At 43.3% G+C, this 22,169-nt stretch overlaps 1 protein-coding gene across 1 annotated transcript in view; it reads right to left on the bottom strand.

Moving 5' to 3' along the window:
• The window catches only part of LOC128640926 (UDP-N-acetylglucosamine/UDP-glucose/GDP-mannose transporter-like), a 153,398-nt gene that overhangs the window by 71,331 nt on the left and 59,898 nt on the right, over window positions 1-22,169 (bottom strand). The window contains exons 6-7 of the mRNA XM_053693386.1: window positions 9,095-9,163; window positions 3,525-3,627 (exon numbers count right to left, since the gene is read on the bottom strand). Of these exons, the coding sequence (XP_053549361.1) occupies window positions 3,525-3,627; window positions 9,095-9,163 (172 nt within the window). The remainder of the gene's footprint in view (window positions 1-3,524; window positions 3,628-9,094; window positions 9,164-22,169) is intronic.

The raw sequence follows: 22,169 nt of genomic DNA, 5'->3' as shown, positions 1-22,169 counted from the left end.
TTCCTGGCACCTCAAACATCTTCCCATCCTGATAAGACTGCGTCCCAGGATGGTCCGGAGAAGGATGTCCCTCGGGATAGTAGATCCGGATAAAACTAACAAGAGAGCGACGCTCTCGACTGGATGACCAAAACCAATCTGACGAGACAGATTCGATGAGCGCCATTCCACTGCCTCAGCCTGCACTGATGCAACGGCCCAAGGTGGAACCTGGCAAAGGAAGAAGTCCATGCTTCCCCTTATGAGACCAAACACCTCTATACGCTGAGTGACCGACAGCCCTCAGGAGGTCTGGAGAGCATGACATGTTGAAACTAACATGTAACGTTTCTGGTATGATAGAAATACACATGGCTAAGGAGACAAAAATAGCACCCAGGAAATCCAATCCAGTGCCAAGTACAAGGAAACTCTGTTCCAATGTATCCTCCATCCATTGGATCGAAGACAGGGGAGAGAATCCGAATGGTCTTCCACCAGACGAAACAATGGTACCTGAAACAGAGTCTCGTCCAAGAAGGGAGCTACTGCTAAACTCAGAATTCTTGTAAAAATTCCCGGAACAGTAGTTAGACCAAACGAATGATCAAAAACTGGAAGTGCTGGTCCAGTAACGAAAACCTGAGGAACCAGAATGTTCCTAGAGGATTGGAACGTGAAGGAAAACCTACTTCAGTCTATAGAAGTCATGAACTACCCCTCCAGAACCGAGGGAAAAATGACCCAATTGTCTTTATTTGAGCAAAGACACAGTATAAATTATAATCATGATAGGTCCAGAAATGGACAGAAGTCTCCTTCCTTGGGACCACTGGAGGGTTTGAATAGGATCCCAAACCTCCCAGCGAGGGGCACCAGGACAGTGAACTACAGAGGAGGACAAATCCTGCACACACCACAAAGGTTTCCCTCTCTTCTGCCCGGAAAGGCAGGACTTAGAGAAGGAATCCGCCCCTGGGTGGCTAAGACTTAATCCTAATATGACCCTTAGAACCTATGGTTCCTGCACGTGTCTGCAGTAAGACTGGAGGGAGCAACAGTCTGTCCCCTACACGAACGCTGCTTGGACTTATACCAGGACTAATCCTGCTTCCAAGAACTCATGGATTGCTCTTGCATAGTGAAGGTCTCTGACAAAGAACTTTATCAGAACTAAAGGAACAAAAAAAGACTTGTCCCTCCAATTTGACCTCTCCTCTAACGGTAAAACGACTGACTGAAGATAGAGGTACCAATAATATTCCCCTTAAATAAGGGGGAAATAAAGTAGACTCAGAAGTCATATCTGTCAAAGCGGCTCTGACTGAAACAATACCTGAAGCCCTAGCTTAGGGTCAGGAAGAGGAGTTGTATCACAGATAAAAGAATAGGCCGTAATACCTACTGAAGTTGTCAAGGGAATCACCACCTCAATCGAGAAGGAGACACCCCATAAGTAGCCGCTCCATCAACTGTGGCAAAATGCCACCAATAAAAATAAATATCCGTAGATAAAACATCTTCATAAAAGATTTTATCCATATATCCAGCAGCTCTAAGAACGACTAACTTTCCTCAAACGGGATAGTAAGACATTAGGCAAGTGTACAAAAAAAGTCAGCCAAGTAGGGATGAGAAAACCAACCCTCCAATAGAGCCCGGAACCGGGAAAGTTAAAATTAGACAAAGGGGAAAAGGATCCTCATCCTGCCCCAATTGCCCTTAATCAGGTTTGCCATCTGATTTAAGACTCAGAAGTTCAAAAGGCTGTTCAGTCCTAGGAACCTCTAATACAGTCAAAACTTCCTTTAGGCGAAAGCGTAGACGATCTACTCTAAATCTAAAAATTTGGATCCTCCACCTTCGGAGGAGTAGAGGCAGCAGCCCCCGACCCAGAAAGTTCAAACTCTGAAGCCTCAGAGAGAACCGCATCCTCAGATAACTGATCGGGTATAACCAACAATCTATATGATGCCCCCTGGGCAGGAGAACACATATTAACCTTTTGCTTGCACTTAGCAGTGCAAGGTAAAGCATTAAAGGCCGCACACACCGCCGTATGAAACTGCGCAGTAACGCCTGGTGTAAAAAGGCCCTTCCAGATGGAGGATTAGTAGTGCAAAGTAAAGCTACATGTGGAGAAAAAGATGACTGTAGGGAACGCACCTCATGGACGAGGACTCCTCAGAGGTGGAAGGCTCAGTGCTATCAAATATGACAACATTATTTGATGAAAACACCTTATCACGTCATATGGAACATAATTGCAAGGGCAGAGTTACCGAGGTCTCACAATAACACAGGTATCACTCAGTACCAGAGAAAGAATCTTCTATATCAGAATCCTCCATAGCTATGGTTCGAAAAACAGAGAACTTTATTTTAATAAAAAAATCGGCACCTTATATCCCCAATGGCTGGGGCACCTACCACCTCCTATGACCCAGACAGTACAGAGAAACCGCTCCTCTGTTAGTCACTCGGACAAGGAAAAAATAAATGGGAACCGAAACCACTCCCAGTTATATGGTGCACAACGCAGGGCCCTCCTGCTATGAGAAAAAGCATGCCAAGCATATAAGCTGCGGAGCTCTTAAAGTGAAAACCTGTCCGTTCCATAACAACCTATGAGCCCAATACCTCACACAAAAAGCAGCACAAAATCAAATAAACATATATAATTAAACCCCACTGTTTAAAAATTCCCATCAGGAGATATTAACCCTTGATTACATAAAGATAAAAGGAGTCACACTGTGACCCTGTCTTCTAGCATTTGCAATATGAGTAAAAATCGAAACAATCTTACTGGAATCCACGCTGGAAAACAGAAACACAGCCTCTCAAGTGTGACAGTCTTGTAGCATCGCTCCTGACATCGACTTAAGTGATAAAGGCAGGCAGTGAAACTCGCCAACACTGATTGCTAAGGAGCTGTTAAACTGAGTCTGGGTGGGTTTGCAAAATACACTCTACCTGCATCTCCAGAATAACTTTCATCAATGCTCTCACTGAGAGGCTGACAAGACTACTTAAAACTCCAGTACCATGTCGAAAGGCAGATACCCTTCCTAGGAACTAGGCTCCTGTGACGGAAGGCAAAGAATGACTGGGGTGTGAGGGAAGTGGGAGGAGTATTTAAGCCTTTGGCTAGGGTGTCTTTGCCTTCTCCTGGTGGCCAGGTTCAGTATTTCCCACAAGTAAGGAATGAAGTAGTGGACTCTCCTTATATTAAGGAAAACAAAATTTAAGTTATCTAAATAATGCTTGAAAGTGTTTTATGCAATAGACTAAAGAACTTGCACAATGACTGATTAAAAGCCTTAGGCAAACCTTCAAAAGTATTTAAAAGGTGACAGTACTGATGTAAAACGAACAATGTTTTTTTTAGTTGAATAGTTATTAAAATATTTCATTCATATTTAAAAAGCAGAACATGCCGTTCTATCCTTTTTCAACAATTTTCTTGTATCACAACAATAGAACCTGTTCCTTGGTACAATTTCTTATTAGACCATAAGCCAGGATGGGCTGATGCAACTCACCTTTGAATCTAGCTTCTGTTTTACATAGGCACCATTTGCTGCCGTAAGGACATCGTTAATCAGGATAAATATGTAACCTTCTAGGTCAAAAGCCAAGTCGGCACTATTTAAAAACACAAAACAAAACAATAAAGGCACGCACAATGGAGAAATCACAAAGCTGTATATGTTGGACAATCATATACAGCATGCTATGGAATTATTGGATTGGAAATGACTAGTAATATTAAACGAAAACAATATTGAAATAAATTTTCCTGAAGCTTTATCAGTTTAATTTTTTTAATCTACATGTAAAAATAATTCCAGAGTTAGTCAAATATATCAACATAAGAGGGGAGGCAATCTACACACTGAATTAGGGAAAAAAGGAGATGCAATAGATATATGAACTGGATACCATGGTTTCTTATGGTTAAAACATTTTAAACTTGTTCATTTATGATATTTTTTTATTCTCCAACTTTTTCCCCATCTCCATTCATATACAGATTATACATCTCTATAATACATACACACACCCCAACTTAATGAGATTCCACATATAGAGAAATTAATTTGATGGTGTCCATTGGTAACAATGAGAAAGTTGTAAAACAATTGTTAATATTTCTGGACTAAAACATTAATAAAACAAATATTTGGTTATTTTAGGAGGTAGATATTTGGTTTTAATAGTATGCAATTATTATATTATTGGATTTATGCTCTGGTCTGTTTGGCTATTGACCCATATGTAATATATTCAAATAAGCACAACCGAAAGATTGGGAGATAGTATTTCACATTAAGGTCTATGTTTTGTAATTGAACCTTATCCTCTGCATCCGTATATACAGCCATTAAATAGCATTACTGAGCAAGACAGCCAATTGCAATTGAATATGATTTTAAAAAGGACAGGAACTTTTTATCCAAAGGACCCTCCTTGAAAAGACTAGGCTGAAGCGTACACCTTGAGTCATTTGTCTATATCCCATTTCCTTATCATAGCAACTTTCAGCAGTTTGTTTTTTAAATCAATAAAATATTAAAACCAAATTAAAAAGGAACAGTGTTGCTATTTAGGTTCTTTTATACTGTATCAAGTGTTTTGGTCTATCCATGGTGAAAGGTTGACAAGGTAAGCCAAGTATGAGCACAGCGAAGCCCCCCTTGTAAACCTTATTCCCCAAGGCTCAATTGGGCTGGATGCCAGAGGATCGACTAAGCACCGCCCTTGAACCCTCTAGGCAGAGGCAAAAACAAATTGTTGAAGATGGGGGAATTGCAGTGCATCGTATAAATGTGTGGTTAGCAAGCAGTTCCGTTGCAGAGATTAGCTTCTGTTGCTGATCTGACAGACTTGCGGTGATTGAAATGTGATGATGCGCTGGAGAATGTGGTGACGTGGTAGAGTGAATGCGTAGTTAAGGAATTTGTGATCACAGCTGATTCTAAGTCACCGGAAGTGAATGAATTGGCTAATCTGTCGGAACACTGAGCCTCCGCCCGCATCTCCTGCTTTCATTAGCATATGGATAAAGAATCCGGCTTCCTCCAATTTTTGAGTGCCCCACAAGCTGGACGCCAAAAGGGGCACACAACGATCGGAGGAAGCCAGATTAGTCATTGATATATGCTAAAGAAAGCAGGAGAAGGATTGAAGTTATGTTTACATAACCTAGTGTTAAGTATTTTAAAAAATAAGAGTCAATGTAAACTTGAATTGAAGTGCCCCTGTTTTTAAGATTTGATACTGGGCTTTAATTTGTTAAAGTTTACAATCACTTTAATTGTTCTAACCAAACCACATTTTTTGTTTGGTTTTAGTACACTCATTTGGGTTTTGATTTTTACATTTCAGAAAAGAATGTAAAACAGAATTTATGTTTACCTGATAAATTACTTTCTCCAACGGTGTGTCCGGTCCACGGCGTCATCCTTACTTGTGGGATATTCTCTTCCCCAACAGGAAATGGCAAAGAGCCCAGCAAAGCTGGTCACATGATCCCTCCTAGGCTCCGCCTACCCCAGTCATTCGACCGACGTTAAGGAGGAATATTTGCATAGGAGAAACCATATGTTACCGTGGTGACTGTAGTTAAAGAAAATAAATTATCAGACCTGATTAAAAAAACCAGGGCGGGCCGTGGACCGGACACACCGTTGGAGAAAGTAATTTATCAGGTAAACATAAATTCTGTTTTCTCCAACATAGGTGTGTCCGGTCCACGGCGTCATCCTTACTTGTGGGAACCAATACCAAAGCTTTAGGACACGGATGAAGGGAGGGAGCAAATCAGGTCACCTAAATGGAAGGCACCACGGCTTGCAAAACCTTTCTCCCAAAAATAGCCTCAGAAGAAGCAAAAGTATCAAATTTGTAAAATTTAGAAAAAGTGTGCAGTGAAGACCAAGTCGCTGCCTTACATATCTGATCAACAGAAGCCTCGTTCCTGAAGGCCCATGTGGAAGCCACAGCCCTAGTGGAGTGAGCTGTGATTCTTTCAGGAGGCTGCCGTCCGGCAGTCTCATAAGCCAATCGGATAATGCTTTTAATCCAGAAGGAGAGAGAGAGGTAGAAGTTGCTTTTTGACCTCTCCGTTTACCAGAATAAACAACAAACAAAGACAAAGTTTGTCTGAAATCCTTAGTAGCTGCTAAGTAAAATTTGAGAGCACGAACTACATCCAAGTTGTGCAACAAACGTTCCTTCTTTGAAACTGGATTAGGACACAAAGAAGGCACAACTATCTCCTGGTTAATGTTTTTGTTAGAAACAACTTTTGAAAGAAAACCAGGTTTAGTACGCAAAACCACCTTATCTGCATGGAACACCAGATAAGGAGAAGAACACTGCAGAGCAGATAATTCTGAAACTCTTCTAGCAGAAGAAATTGCAACCAAAAACAAAACTTTCCAAGATAATAACTTAATATCAACGGAATGTAAGGGTTCAAACGGAACCCCCTGAAGAACTGAAAGAACTAGGTTGAGACTCCAAGGAGGAGTCAAAATTTTGTAAACAGGCTTGATTCTAACCAGAGCCTGAACAAAGGCTAGAACATCTGGCACAGCTGCCAGCTTTTTGTGAAGTAACACAGACAAGGCAGAAATCTGTCCCATCAAGGAACTTGCAGATAATCCTTTTTCCAATCCTTCTCGAAGGAAGGATAGACTCTTAGGAATCTTAACCTTGTCCCAAGGGAATCCTGCAGATTCACACCAACAGATATACCAAATTATGTGGTAATTTTTCTGGTTACAGGCTTTCAGGCCTGAACAAGAGTATTAATAACAGAATCTGAGAACCCTCGCTTTGATAAGATCAAGCGTTCAATCTCCAAGCAGTCAGCTGGAGTGGGTCGAACGGACCTAGAACAAGAAGGTCTCTCAAAGGTAGCTTCCATGGTGGAGCCGATGACATATTCACCAGATCTGCATACCAAGTCCTGCGTGGCCACGCAGGAGCTATCAAAATCACAGACGCCCTCTCCTGATTGATCCTGGCTACCAGCCTGGGGATGAGAGGAAACGGCGGGAACACATAAGCTAGTTTGAAGGTCCAAGGTGCTACTAGTGCATCCACTAGAGCCGCCTTGGGATCCCTGGATCTGTACCCGTAGTAAGGAACTCTGAAGTTCTGACGAGAGGCCATCAGATCCATGTCTGGAATGCCCCACGGTTGAGTGACTTGGGCAAAGATTTCCGGATGGAGTTCCCACTCCCCCGGATGCAATGTCTGACGACTCAGAAAATCCGCTTCCCAATTTTCCACTCCTGGGATGTGGATAGCAGACAGGTGGCAGGAGTGAGACTCCGCCCATAGAATGATTTTGGTCACTTCTTCCATCGCTAGGGAACTCCTTGTTCCCCCCTGATGGTTGATGTATGAACTTGCTAGCTGAGGCCAAGCTTTGAGAGCATTGAATATCGCTCTCAGTTCCAGAATATTTATCGGTAGAAGAGATTCTACCCGAGACCAAAGACCCTGAGCTTTCAGGGATCCCCAGACCGCGCCCCAGCCCATCAGACTGGCGTCGGTCGTGACAATGACCCACTCTGGTCTGCGGAAGGTCATCCCTTGTGACAGGTTGTCCAGGGACAGCCACCAACGGAATGAGTCTCTGGTCCTCTGATTTACTTGTATCTTCGGAGACAAGTCTGAATAGTCCCCATTCCACTGACTGAGCATGAACAGTTGTAATGGTCTTAGATGAATGCGCACAAAAGGAACTATGTCCATTGCCGCTACCATCAAACCTATCACTTCCATGCACTGCGCTATGGAAGGAAGAGGAACGGAATGAAGTATCCGACAAGAGTCTAGAAGTTTTGTTTTTCTGGCTTCTGTCAGAAAAATCCTCATTTCTAAGGAGTCTATTATAGTTCCCAAGAAGGGAACCCTCGTTGACGGAGATAGAGAACTCTTTTCCACGTTCACTTTCCATCCGTGAGATCTGAGAAAGGCCAGGACAATGTCCGTGTAAGCCTTTACTTGAGGAAGGGACGACGCTCGAATCAGAATGTCGTCCAAGTAAGGTACTACAGCAATGCCCCTTGGTCTTAGCACCGCCAGAAGGGACCCTAGTACCTATGAGAAAATCCTAGGAGCAGTGGCTAATCCGAAAGAAAATGCCACGAACTGGAAATGCTTGTCCAGGAATGCAAACCTTAGGAACCGATGATGTTCCTTGTGGATAGGAATATGTAGATACGCATCCTTGAAATCCACCTTGGTCATGAATTGACCTTCCTGGATGGAAGGAAGAAGTGTTCGAATGGTTTCCATCTTGAACGATGGAACCTTGAGAAACTTGTTCAAGATCTTGAGATCTAAGATTGGTCTGAACGTTCCCTCTTTTTTGGGAACTATGAACAGATTGGAGTAGAACCCCATCCCTTGTTCTCCTAACTAAAAAACTCTAAGCCATCTCCGTGGAGATGTTGCCTGTACAACGGCAAAGAGAATGACTGGGGTAGGCGGAGCCTAGGAGGGATCATGTGACCAGCTTTGCTGGGCTCTTTGCCATTTCCTGTTGGGGAAGAGAATATCCCACAAGTAAGGATGACGCCGTGGACCGGACACACCTATGTTGGAGAAAATAAGTTTACTTACTTTGAGAGCCAGAACAAGGATAATAAAGGTATTACACGTGTAAAAGGTATAAGAGAAAGAGCGCAAGGGTGGAGAAAACCCCCCACACACACAAAACCACCACCACACATGGAAAAGAGTGAAAGCAAACGTCAAAGAGAATGTGAAAAAAAAGAGCACCAGAGAGACACAGAGACTGGCGTTTACTGGACAACCACCATACTGATTGGTTTTATTGGCTGTGATAGTAGCACTTAAAATTTTCTATTAATCAGCTATCAAGTTGCAATTGATTATTAGAAATTAACAAGGGGAATTTTATTTTATTTTTAAATCACTCATTTTGGGACACTATCAAAACGTTTTACCCCCGGGGCAACCATGTAAACATACCTGCTCACATACATTGCACTAAGAATTTGTAAGAAAAAAGCAAAGACACCAGATGGATGCCACTAGCAAATCAGCTGTACTGTAACTGTGCACTTACCTGGCAGCTATAAATGCTCCAATTATCATAGTAAATACTGTCATCTGAATGCTGCGGGAAAATTTCTTTCTGCAAAACAATAATAGCCGACATGAGTACGTAGCAGAAGTGCTGTCGATACACAACATAAAAATCATCCACAGTGACGACATTGATGAGCACAGAGATCTATAGGGACATTAAGCGACAAATTACACTTTGCAATGTACTTTATTCTGCCTGGCACCTAGACTTTCACGGTTATTCTCAATATATATAAAAATATCTGTCTGGCCCAAATATTCTTACTAGATATCAAATTTTAAACAAATTTGTTGATCTCTGATCAGGTACATGCATACAAAACATACATAAGTAACTAAATTAATAACGGTCCTTAACTGGCCGCCGCAGAGGAAATAAGGCTTAAATATAGGGAAACATAGCCTACACACATCCGCTGCAAATTTTTTTTAGTAGCCAAACTCACCCATCTCTTGGTCTTCTTTAGATGAGCTAATCCAGGTATATTTATTGGAGTGTTTAATGGAGTAGATAATTGCTATTGTCATTTTATTGCAAACCCTGCATCGTTTGAGACTGCTATACCAACCATTGATAAAATAAAATTAAAAAAAATCTTTGCAATGTATCCATTACTTTTTTTTTTCCTAACGAGCTTTCTTGAAGCAATTAAAGGGACACTCAAGTCAAAATAAAAACTTGTATGATTCAGACAGAACATGCAGTTTTAAGACACTTTCCAATTTACATCCATTATCAAATAATGCTCTTTATATTGACACTTTCTGGGGAACAAGATCCTACTGAGCATGTGCACAAGCTCACAGGGTATACGCATACTAGTCTGTGATTGGCTGATGTCTATCACATGATACAGGGGGCCAGAAGATGGGAGAAAAAATAAATTTGTGAGAAATAAAATCTAGTGCTTATTTGAAGTTTAGAGTAGGTGCTATTGTATTGTCTTTATTATGCACTTGCTACTGCATTGAATGGTCCTTTAATAACAGGGCAATAAAAAAAAAAAAAAAAAAAAAAAAAAAAAAGACTGAAATGTATAGGACAAGCAAGTAAGCTGGAACTTTTCTTGAATGTAACAGTAAATACAAAATGTAAGGACCAGTTTAGCATACTTAGTTGCCATAACTTAACATTGATCTTCGTTAAAAACCCACATTTTTCTACCATGATTCAGATAGAGTATGCGATTTTAAACAACTTTCTAATTTACTTCTATTAATTTTTTCTTTGTTCCTTTGGTATCATTTATTGAAAAGCAGGGATGTATGCTTAGGAACCGGCCGATTTTTGGAGCACTATATGGCAGCAGTTTTGCAAGAATATAAGTATCTGCAAGTGCACTAAATGGCAGCACTATTTCCTGCCCTGTAGTGCTCCAGATGCCTACCTAAGTATCTATTTAGCACAGACTATTTCTCCACATGGACACTATGGAGTTTCTCTACGGTATTAAAAATCTAGCACCATACACCATAATTTGAGCAGAGTAAGATATCTTAGGGGACTAGTTAAGGAGCAAGACCAAAGTGTCCGAGGGAAGGGTTTCTGTAAAATTGTTTCAATTTCATCAATTATCTTTAACCAGTAGGAAAGATATATGGGGCCACCACCATCCAATACGGTCAACGCCGCTCATTACAAGTCCACTGCACAAAGGTTTTAGGGGTTTTTTATGTTTTAGGTGTGCGCTTTTTCCTAAACCATATAATATGACATTTTATATTACAATTTCAAAGTGTTTCATGTACATTTATTAGATTCAATAATGTTGGGGATAAAAGTATTTTTTTTTTTTCAAAAAGAGCAAACTGAACAAGAGGACATGATATCCAGTTGAAGGGTTGTAGGTTAAGGAGTAATTTGCAGGATGACGTATTTACAGGAAGAATATAAAAAGATAAGGGTAATTAAATGTGCATGTCTCCCCTCTCCCCCCCCCCCCCCCCGGGTTTTAAAAGCTTTAGTAGAGTCTCCCAAGTAAAAACATAAATGAAGTATGAGCAAATTTATGGTATTGCTAGAAATAACAGGAAAACACAACACCTCTGCTTGTCAAAGTATCGCTTTTTATTTCAATGTTATGAAAACTGGAGAGAAAACAAAAATTGACTGATTATCGGGTATTTAATTTAAAAAGTTTTTGTTTTATTAAACACATAAATAGCAAGTGTTCCAAAGTCTAAGTTTACCATTCCCCTTGTACCATATACTGTACTTTTATTTATACAAAGAACAAGAAAAAAAACACACACACAAAACTTGCACCCATCTGTCCCAGAAACATCTGGACAATAAAAGAAATACAAAATAAAAAACAAACAAAAAAAAACCCAATAAACTCAAAACTAAACTTTGATAACTAAAGTATTTTGGATAGTTGTTTAACATATGGATGTTCGGTCTAAATCAAAGTCTTATCTTGGCAATTCACTGCTGGAAGCTAGTTGTTTGACTACAAATATATGCCTCTTCACTGATTAATTATTTGTAGAGCGCCAACAGATTCCGCTGTGCTATAAACATATGCGGTATACAAGGCAACATTTATAGGTAGCAAATGGGTAGAGTGCCCTGCCGAGTCGGACTAATGTAGTCAGCTCTTATGAAGGTGATCTGCAAACAGTCGGGGTCTTAGGCTTACATGCTAAGGGGATTCATGGCAGATAGCAATGGAGGAGAGGAACTGGCAATAGGAAAGGTTAGTGTAGGTTGTATGCATCCCTGAACAGTAGAGTATTTATCGAGAGCTTGAAACTTCAAAAACTAGGGGAGAGTCTTGTTGAGAAAGGCAGAGAGTTCCACAAGATGGGAGCCAGTCTGGAGAACGCCTGTAAACGGGGATGTGAGGCAGTAACGAGAGGAGTAGAGTAAGATTGTGAACAGAGCTAAGGGGACTGGAGGGCCTTGTATGTCAGAATTTTGTGTTTAATCCTGGAGGCAAGAGGAAGCCAGTGACGGAATTAGTAGAGAGGTGCAGCAGATATAGAGCAACATGAAAGGAAGATGAGCCTGGCAGAGGCATTCATTGTGTATTGTAAAGGAGCTAGGCGGCAGCTAGGGAGAGCTGCAGTAGTCGAGGCAGGAAAGGATGAGAGAGAGTGGATTAAAATCTTAGTCGTGTCTTGTTTAAGGAAATGTCCAATTTTAGAGATTTTTTTAAAAAAAAAGGTGGAAGCAGCAGGATTTAGCCAAGGACTGAATGTGAGGAGTAAAAGAAAGATCTGAGTCAAATGTGACCCCAAGACATTGGGCATGTGGGGTAGGGGTAATGGAGTTGTCAACAGAGATGGGGGTGGAGATTTTAGAAGGGGGGAAAATAAGGAGCTCAGTTTTGGAGAGATTTAGCTTAAGGTAGTGAGAGGACATCCAAGATGAGATATGAGAGACCGTGACACAGGTTAACAAGGGAGGAGATAGGTCTGGTGGAGAGAGATAGATTTGGGTGTTGGCATACAAATTATATTGAAACACGTGGGACTTTATTAAGGAACCTAATGACGTGTAGAATAAGGGAAGGGGACCGAGGACAGAGCCTTGCAGTACCCCAACAGAAAGTGGTAGCAGGGCAGAGGAAGCCCCAGAGAAGGCTACACTAAAGGTACTGTTAGACAGGTAGGAAGAGAACCACAAGAGGGCTGTGTCACAAATGCCAAAGGTTTGGAGTAAAAAGGGTGGTCCAGAGTATCAAAGGCTGCAGACAGATCGAGGATAAGCAGAGAGAAGTGGCTTTTGCTGTAAGTAGGTCGTTGGTAACCTTAACGATTGCCGTCTCTGGAGTGATGGGGGCGAAATCCAGATTGCAGTGGGTCAAGGAGGGAATTTAATGTGAGGAAATGGGATAGGCATGCATATACTAGCTTTTCAAGAAGCTTTGAGGCAAGAGGGAGTAGGGAAATAGGGTGGTAATTGAATGGGGAGGTTGGATCAAGAGAAGGTTGTTTGAGGATAGGTGTGACCAGTACATGTTTTAGAGATGAGTGAAATACACCCAACTCCCAGAAGTGCAATACTGCTGCCGAGTCTACCTAGGTTTACTCTTTAACAAAGGATATCAAGAAAATGAGGCGAGTGATGAGAAATCAAATTGGAAAGTTGTTTAAAATTGCATGCTCTATCTTAATCATGAAGGTTTAAAATGTTGACTTTTACTGTCCCTTTAACTAATCACTATTAAACATATATTGCATCTAAAGCAGATCTTTTAAAGGAACACTATTCAAAATTAAACTTTCATAATTCAGACAGAGCAGCAATTTTTAAAATAACTTTCCAATTTATTTCCATTAACAAAATGTGCAGTCTTTATATTTACACTTTGAATCACCAGCTCCTGAGCATGTGCAATAATTCACACAATATACGTATATAAATTTGTGATTGGCTGATGGTTGTCACATTAAGAGGGGAGAAGTGGAAATACACAAATTAGTCTGAACTTCAAATGAGTGGAATATTTTTTCTTACAAAGTGCTATTGCATTGTCTTGTTATCATGCATGTGTTGCTTATGCAAACCTACTGTATTTACTGGTCCTTTAAAGTGCCATAAAACAGGTTGAGATCTGTGCACATCTTAAAAGGGCTAATTAAGTAAAAAAAAAATTGCATAAAAAAATTGTTTGACATTGCTGGCAAGTATTTTAAAATAATTTTCAAAAATAAGCAAAATTAATTACATAGCCATGCTGTCTGGTGTAGTCTGATCCACCTCCCCTTATCAGTGTTTAGCATCAGAAACACAGGCATTGTATTTCAACTGAGTTCATAGCAGCTTATTTGCTTCTAGGCTTGCTCCAGCAGATAATGACTGTTAAAGTCTTGTATTCTACCAAATCAAAGGTGGATATAGATGCAGCCATAGAAGGAAGTGTGTGTGTGTGTGTGTGTGGGGGGGGGGGGGGGGAGTTAGAGCTATACAATTTGGAAACTTAAAAGAAAGTGTTAATGGCGAGGCACTGCAGTATAAATTTGCAGGTAAAGTAATTAAAGTAAATATTATATTTTGACTCTATCCCAACTTGTTTTATGTCCCTTTAAGTGATGTCTTAGGTTTAGTTCCTTGAATTAGGGTCGGAAAGAATCATGTTAGTTTTATTGATTGGGTAACCAAACCCTTTTGTAAATATCCAGTATCACTATGCACGCACACACCACGCCATCATATAACAAATAGGTAATAATATGATACAGTTTACTGCGCAGACAAACCAGCTGTTTTCAGATAATTTTTTGTTTACAAAAGGAGCTCAGTATTTTCATCCGTCTATGACTAATACAATGTGGTCTAATTGTCCTGCTCAAGATTAGAAGTCTAAGGGGTCGATCAAGGTGCGGCGGACAGAGGAGCATATACGCGCCCCTGTCGCAGCAGCTCACCGCTGGCGGAATTCAGCATTGCACACGAGCGCTAATTTGTGCTTGCGTGCAATTCCGCCCCCTGCCCATGCACAGCCTATGATGAGCGGGCAGGAGCTGTTAATCTCCACGGTTGGATGAAACCAAGGAGATCGAAATGAAAGGTTAGGAAAGAAGCAGTCTGATGACAACTGCTTGTTAAATACATACTGCAGGCTCTCTTGTGAGAACCTGCAGTCATAGGGGGTTGAAAGGCTTGCAAAGCCTTTAATAAATTGACCCATACACTGTATACAACATGGGAAGTTGAAAAAAAAAAAAACTCACCTGAACAAAATAAAGCATGTCTGGCAATATAAACTGTAAAATATATTCTATGAAAAAACATAATTTATGTAAGAACTTACCTGATAAATTCATTGTTACAGAAGCATTAGTTATTTTGTTGTGAAGAGCTTATTTCCCAGCAGCAATGCCTGAACCAGCAAGCCAGCGCCTAAGAAGGGCTCCAAGAAAACCGTAACAAGTATCATTTCATAAAGAGTTAACTCTTTTTTTTCAGCTTTTAGAAACTATTGCCTAAATACACATTTTTGCTGGCCTCAGCTCTAAGTTTAGGGATAACCAATCCCATTGTCTAATCACCTCTGGAGCCAGACTGCTAATTGATAAGATGAACTTGTAAACTTGTTATCTTAAGTACTGTAATCCTATTGTGGCCTGTCAAAGGACAGTGCTCTCTATCTAAATGTGTGATGGGGGATTTTGTGCTTCCCCCCCCCTGCCTGTGTGCATGTAACCTTAATAAAAAGCAGGCTGGGCATCCCAGTGCTGAGTTCTTGTTTGACCCTCAATCGCAGCGTTGACTCGTTTTTGTGGGCAGAAGGGTATCCTAGCTGTACTACAGCTAAGGGAGATTATTCTATATTTGCGAGACTCATATAGAATACTATGGAAAGCAGCTTCTCCCCTCTTTAGCAATAGGGATCCAGGCTACTAAGCGGTCCATCTCTCAGCGAGACTAAGGGTAACCGTAACATTTGGCGGCAGCGGCGGGATTTTCCTGGATTTCCTAGGAGAGGTACAGAACGGATGGAGAGCGCTTACGAAAAATTGAAGCGTACAACCCTAAATGATTTACTTGAAAGCAGAGGGGGGTACGCCAGCAACCGGACGAGGAGAGAGCTGATCGCAGAATTGAACGAACTGGATCAGAGCTTCACAATGGCGGAAACACCGACCACGATTAGTGACGAAAAAAACAGGATTGTTCGGGAAAGGCTCTCATTATACGGGCCGAACCCCTCCATGGAATTGGTACAGCAGTTGATGGCGGAGGCGGACGAGGATATACGAGAGACTCGAGCCCACAAACTCAACCTAGCGAACGCACACCGCAATGCTGTAGCCCCGCAGGTAATCATCCCTGTCGAAAATGCTGGGAGGCCCAAGATACCCTATACGGCATTTCGACCCTTTCTAGAGAGCGAGACAGGGATTGATGAATATTTGGCGGACTTCGAAAGGCAATGTGCCCTGCACCAGATTCCCAACAGAGAGTGGCCCACGATATTGTCTGGGAAACTATCCGGGCGAGCCCTGGAAGCCTTTCGTACTCTGGGTGCTAAGGAAGTGACACAGTATGAGCTAGTTAAGGAGACACTGTTGCGACGGTACGCTGTAACTCCGGACACGTATCGCCGACAGTTTCGGGGCACGGAAAAGAAGCCTAACGATACCCATATGGAATGGGCGCACCGAATGCGGAGAGCGGCAAATCACTGGCTGAGCGGAAGTAAAGCGGTGACTGGGGAGGAAATTTTACAATTGTTTCTCTTAGAACATTTTTATAATGGCATGGAACAGCAAGGGAAGGAATGGCTGCGAGACAGGCGGCCTTCTACCTTAGAAGAAGCAGCCAAATTGGCCGATGAACATTATGACTCCCGTCTTCACGAACCCATGAACTACCGAGCTCCAGCACGGGTCGAACCGAGAGAGGTTTACCGTGCACCCCCTCGTGCTGAATTCCGAGCCCCGGTGCCCACAGGGCCCGTCCGACACTCAGGACCACCCAATAACAGCTCTGAGCGTCACAGACCGACTTGCCACCGATGCAAGCAACCAGGGCATTTCATGGCTAGCTGCCCCCTTAATACGCACCAGACACCCAGGAATTACAATTACCCCTCTGGGTCCTATCGTCCGGCCCGGGCCCTCTGTGTTAACCAAGAGGCCCCTATGGAGGGATATGTGGGGCCGCTTCACGAGGCAGACCCTGTATATGCTGCCTCAGATAACCGCCAGCACCATCGGCAGAGGGTATGGCTCGAGGGGCGATCTACCGAGGGATTGCGAGACACAGGGGCTACTATCACGCTGGTACAGAGTCATTTGGTGCCAGAGCACAAGCGATCCGGACAGACTGTGGCCGTTAGAGTGGCGGGGGGGGATGTGTACAAAATTCCAACAGCTAAAGTGCATCTTGATTGGGGAGCGGGAAAGGGGGCTGTGAACGTGGGCCTAATGGATAATTTACCTGCCGAAGTACTACTGGGCAACGATTTGGGCCCCATGACTTCTGCCTATGCTCCAGTATGCAACAACGAGGCGGACCCAGTGACTACACGGGCCCAAGCCCGGACCGAGCGAGAGCTCTCACCAGTGCGGGAGACACAGGTAAGACCTACCCCGACCTTGCCTGACAGGTTAGGCCCCATACCCTGGGACACCCCAGATGCTTTCGAGGCAGAGTCTAAGACTGACCCGACCTTACAAAAGTACCGGGAACGAGCAGAGACCGGAGGGGGCGGGGCAGATAACGAAACATTCTTATGGGAAAAAGGGAAACTATACCGCTGGACAGAGAAAAGGGGACAGCGTAGGCGACAGCTGGTAGTGCCCCACAAATACCGTCAAGAAATCCTCAAAATAGGCCACGACATCCCCTTAGCAGGCCACCTAGCCGTTACCCGTACCCTACACCGCATTACTCACACGTTCTTTTGGCCAGGGGTGCACGCTGACGTTAGAACTTACTGTAAAACCTGCGATGTGTGTCAACGAGTAGGAAGGCGAGGCGATCACCCTAAAGCCCAGCTAGTAAATATGCCCATTGTAGAGGAACCCTTCAGCCGGGTTGCTATTGACCTAGTGGGACCACTGGCTACCCCTAGTCCCTCCGGTAAGCGCTACATTCTTACCGTAGTGGACTACGCTACCAGGTACCCAGAGGCTGTCGCCCTATCCAACATACAAGCGGATACGGTAGCGAATGCACTAGTACAGGTGTTCTCCCGGGTAGGATTTCCAAAAGAAATCCTATCCGACCGAGGCACCCAATTTACGGCTGAATTAACCCAACAACTGTGGCAGGTTTGCAAAATTAAGTCCCTCCTGAGCTCCCCATACCACCCCCAGACGAACGGGCTGTGTGAGAGTTTCAATGGGACCCTCAAGCAAATGCTCAAGACGTTCACTCAGGAATACCGAGACTGGGAACGCTTCCTGCCGCACCTCCTATTTGCTTATCGGGAGGTGCCCCAGGAAACGACAGGGTTCTCTCCCTTCGAGTTGCTCTACGGAAGAAAGGTACGGGGACCCCTAAACCTGATCCGGGAGCACTGGGAGGGAGAGATGGAGGCTGACGGTGTCCCCATTGTGCCATACGTGCTGGAACTCAGGGACCGAATGGAGCAATTAGCCAAATCCGTGCGGGCTAATCTCCAGTTGGCCCAGAGAAGACAGAAAGTATGGTACGATCGGGGGGCCCGAAAGAGAATCTTCACCATAGGACAAAAGGTGTTAGTACTTAAGCCGGTGAAGACAGACAAATTGCAGGCGTCCTGGCAGGGTCCCTACCAGATCGTAGAGAAAAGGGGAGACACCACTTATGTGATAGCTAGCTGCCATGACAACAATCTTAGAAAGACATTCCATGTAAACATGCTCAAGGAATATTTTGAGCGACCAGAGAACGTGACGGCCGTATGTTGTTCCCCTCAGGAAGACCCCGACAGTTTACCCATTCCAGACCTATTAGAAAAGAGTCTCCCCACAGGTATAGTGGCGCAGGTTCAGATAGGGGACCGACTTAGCCCCACTGAAAGGGAGCAGCTCAACCAACTCCTCCAGTCCAAACACCTCACCTTCTCCCCGAAGCCAGGGTACACTACTTTAACCACCCACCAGGTAGATACTCCGGGACAAGCTCCCTTGCGCCAGGCTCCGTACCGAATCCCCGAAGCAGTTAGGACAGGAATGAAGAAGGAGATCGATGAGATGCTCCAGCTCAGGGTAATTGAGCCCTCCGATAGTCCATGGGCCTCCCCAGTTGTCTTGGTGCCCAAGAAAGATGGGACCACCCGGTTCTGTGTAGACTATCGGAGGCTCAATGAAAATACCGTGACGGACGCTTACCCTATGCCCAGGGTAGACGAGCTACTCGATCGTATAGCCAGGGGAAATTACCTGACCACTATTGACCTCTGCAAAGGTTACTGGCAGATTCCCCTGGCCCCGGAGGCTATCCCCAAGTCGGCATTCGTCACCCCATTCGGCTTATATCAGTTTAGGGTAATGCCGTTTGGGATGAAGAATGCCCCAGCTACATTCCAGCGCTTGGTGGATAGGCTCCTGGATGGCTTCCAGAGTTTTGCTTGCGCCTACCTGGACGACATAGCGATCCACAGTGAGTCCTGGGAGGACCACTTAGCTCATGTGGGAATGGTTCTGGATCAGATCTGGGCTGCTGGCCTGACTCTGAAGCCAGAAAAATGCCACTTTGGGATGGCCGAGGTACAGTACCTGGGTCACCGGGTGGGGTGTGGAAAGCAGCGACCAGAGCCGGCCAAAATAGAAGCTGTCGCCAATTGGCCCACCCCCATCACTAAGACTCAGGTCCTAGCCTTCCTGGGCACGGCAGGGTACTATAGACGGTTCGTACCAGACTACAGCACACTTGCCAAACCCCTGACTGACTTGACCAAGAAGAACTTACCTCGACAGGTCCTGTGGTCTCCCCACTGTGAAACGGCTTTCCAGGCTCTCAAAAATGCTCTAATTAACGCTCCTGTCTTGGCGGCCCCAGCCCTTAACAAACGTTTTATCGTCCATACAGACGCTTCCATGTTCGGGCTGGGAGCTGTCCTCAGCCAAGTAGGCGAAGATGGAGGGGAGCATCCAGTTGCCTACATCAGCCGGAAGCTCCTGCCCCGCGAAGTCAGCTATGCAGCAGTCGAAAAGGAGTGTTTGGCTTTGGTGTGGGCATTAAAGAAATTGACTCCCTATTTATATGGTCAGGAGTTCACTCTGGTCACCGACCATAACCCGTTGGTGTGGCTGAACCGGGTCTCTGGAGATAACGGCAGGCTATTACGTTGGAGCTTATCGTTGCAACCCTTCAATTTCACCATTACTTACAGACCTGGGAAACAGAATGGCAACGCCGACGGGTTGTCCAGACAAACAGACCTCAGCCCCGCATAACCAGCGGTCTGGACAGCCTTAGTCTGCCCCGAAAAGGGGTCAGACCGTGTCTGCCAGAGTGTTCCACAGAAAGGGAGCACTGTTACAGAAGCATTAGTTATTTTGTTGTGAAGAGCTTATTTCCCAGCAGCAATGCCTGAACCAGCAAGCCAGCGCCTAAGAAGGGCTCCAAGAAAACCGTAACAAGTATCATTTCATAAAGAGTTAACTCTTTTTTTTCAGCTTTTAGAAACTATTGCCTAAATACACATTTTTGCTGGCCTCAGCTCTAAGTTTAGGGATAACCAATCCCATTGTCTAATCACCTCTGGAGCCAGACTGCTAATTGATAAGATGAACTTGTAAACTTGTTATCTTAAGTACTGTAATCCTATTGTGGCCTGTCAAAGGACAGTGCTCTCTATCTAAATGTGTGATGGGGGATTTTGTGCTTCCCCCCCCCTGCCTGTGTGCATGTAACCTTAATAAAAAGCAGGCTGGGCATCCCAGTGCTGAGTTCTTGTTTGACCCTCAATCGCAGCGTTGACTCGTTTTTGTGGGCAGAAGGGTATCCTAGCTGTACTACAGCTAAGGGAGATTATTCTATATTTGCGAGACTCATATAGAATACTATGGAAAGCAGCTTCTCCCCTCTTTAGCAATAGGGATCCAGGCTACTAAGCGGTCCATCTCTCAGCGAGACTAAGGGTAACCGTAACATTCATTTCTTTCATATTAGCAAGAGTCCATGAGCTAGTGACATATGGGACGTATGGGATATACATTCCTACCAGGAGGGGCAAAGTTTCCCAAACCTTAAAATGCCTATAAATACACCCCTCACCACACCCACAATTCAGTTTAACGAATAGCCAAGAAGTGGGGTGATAAGAAAAAAGTGCGAAAGCATATAAAATAAGGAATTGGAATAATTGTGCTTTATACAAAAAAATCATAACCACCACAAAAAAGGGCGGGCCTCATGGACTCTTGCTAATATGAAAGAAATGAATTTATCAGGTAAGTTCTTACATAAATTATGTTTTCTTTCATGTAATTAGCAAGAGTCCATGAGCTAGTGACGTATGGGATAATGACTACCCAAGATGTGGATCTTTCCACACAAGAGTCACTAGAGAGGGAGGGATAAAATAAAGACAGCCAATTCCTGCTGAAAATAATCCACACCCAAAATAAAGTTTAATGAAAAACAAGCAGAAGATTCAAACTGAAACCACTGCCAGAAGTACTTTTCTACCAAAAACTGCTTCAGAAGAAGAAAACACATCAAAATGGTAGAATTTAGAAAAAGTATGCAAAGAGGACCAAGTTGCTGCTTTGCAAATCTGATCAATCGAAGCTTCATTCCTAAACGCCCAGGAAGTAGAAACTGAATTAGTAGAATGAACTGTAATCCTTAGAGGCGGAGTTTTACCCGACTCGACATAAGCATGATGAAATAAAGATTTCAACCAAGATGCCAAAGAAATGGCAGAAGCTTTCTGGCCTTTTCTAGAACCGGAAAAGATGACAAATAATACAAAACTCTAACAGCATCCAAAGAATGCAATGATTTCTCCTAGAATTCATAGGATTAGGACATAATGAAGGAACCACAATTTCTCTACTAAGGTTGTTAGAATTCACAACCTTAGGTAAAAAATTCAAAAGAAGTTCGCAGCACCGCCTCATCCTGATGAAAAATCAGAAAAGGAGACTCACAAGAAAGAGCAGATAATTCAGACACTCTTCTGGCAGAAGAGATGGCCAAAAGAAACAAAACTTTCCAAGAAAGTAATATAACGACCAAAGAATGCATGGGTTCAAAAGGAGGAGCTTGAAAAGCCCCCAGAACCAAATTCAAACTCCAAGGAAGAGAAATTGACTCAATGACAGGTTTATACGAACCAAAGCTTGTACAAAACAATGAAATATCAGGAAGATTAGCAATCCTTCTGTGAAAAAAGAACAGAAAGAGCAGAGATTTGTCCTTACAAGGAACTTGCGGACAAACCTTTATCTAAACCATCCTGAAGAAACTGAAAAATTCTCGGTATTCAAAAAGAATGCCAAGAAAAAATGATGAGAAAGACACTAAGAAATATTAGTCTTCCAGACTCTATAATATATCTCACTAGATACAGATTTACGAGCCTGTCACATAGTATTAAACACAGAGTCAGAGAAACCTTCTTTGACCAAGAATCAAGCGTTCAAACTCTATACCTTAA

This window comes from Bombina bombina, chromosome 10 (genome assembly GCF_027579735.1).
Source record: "Bombina bombina isolate aBomBom1 chromosome 10, aBomBom1.pri, whole genome shotgun sequence".
Taxonomy (NCBI): Eukaryota; Metazoa; Chordata; class Amphibia; order Anura; family Bombinatoridae; genus Bombina; species Bombina bombina.
This window is presented reverse-complemented; position numbering and strand designations above follow the sequence as displayed.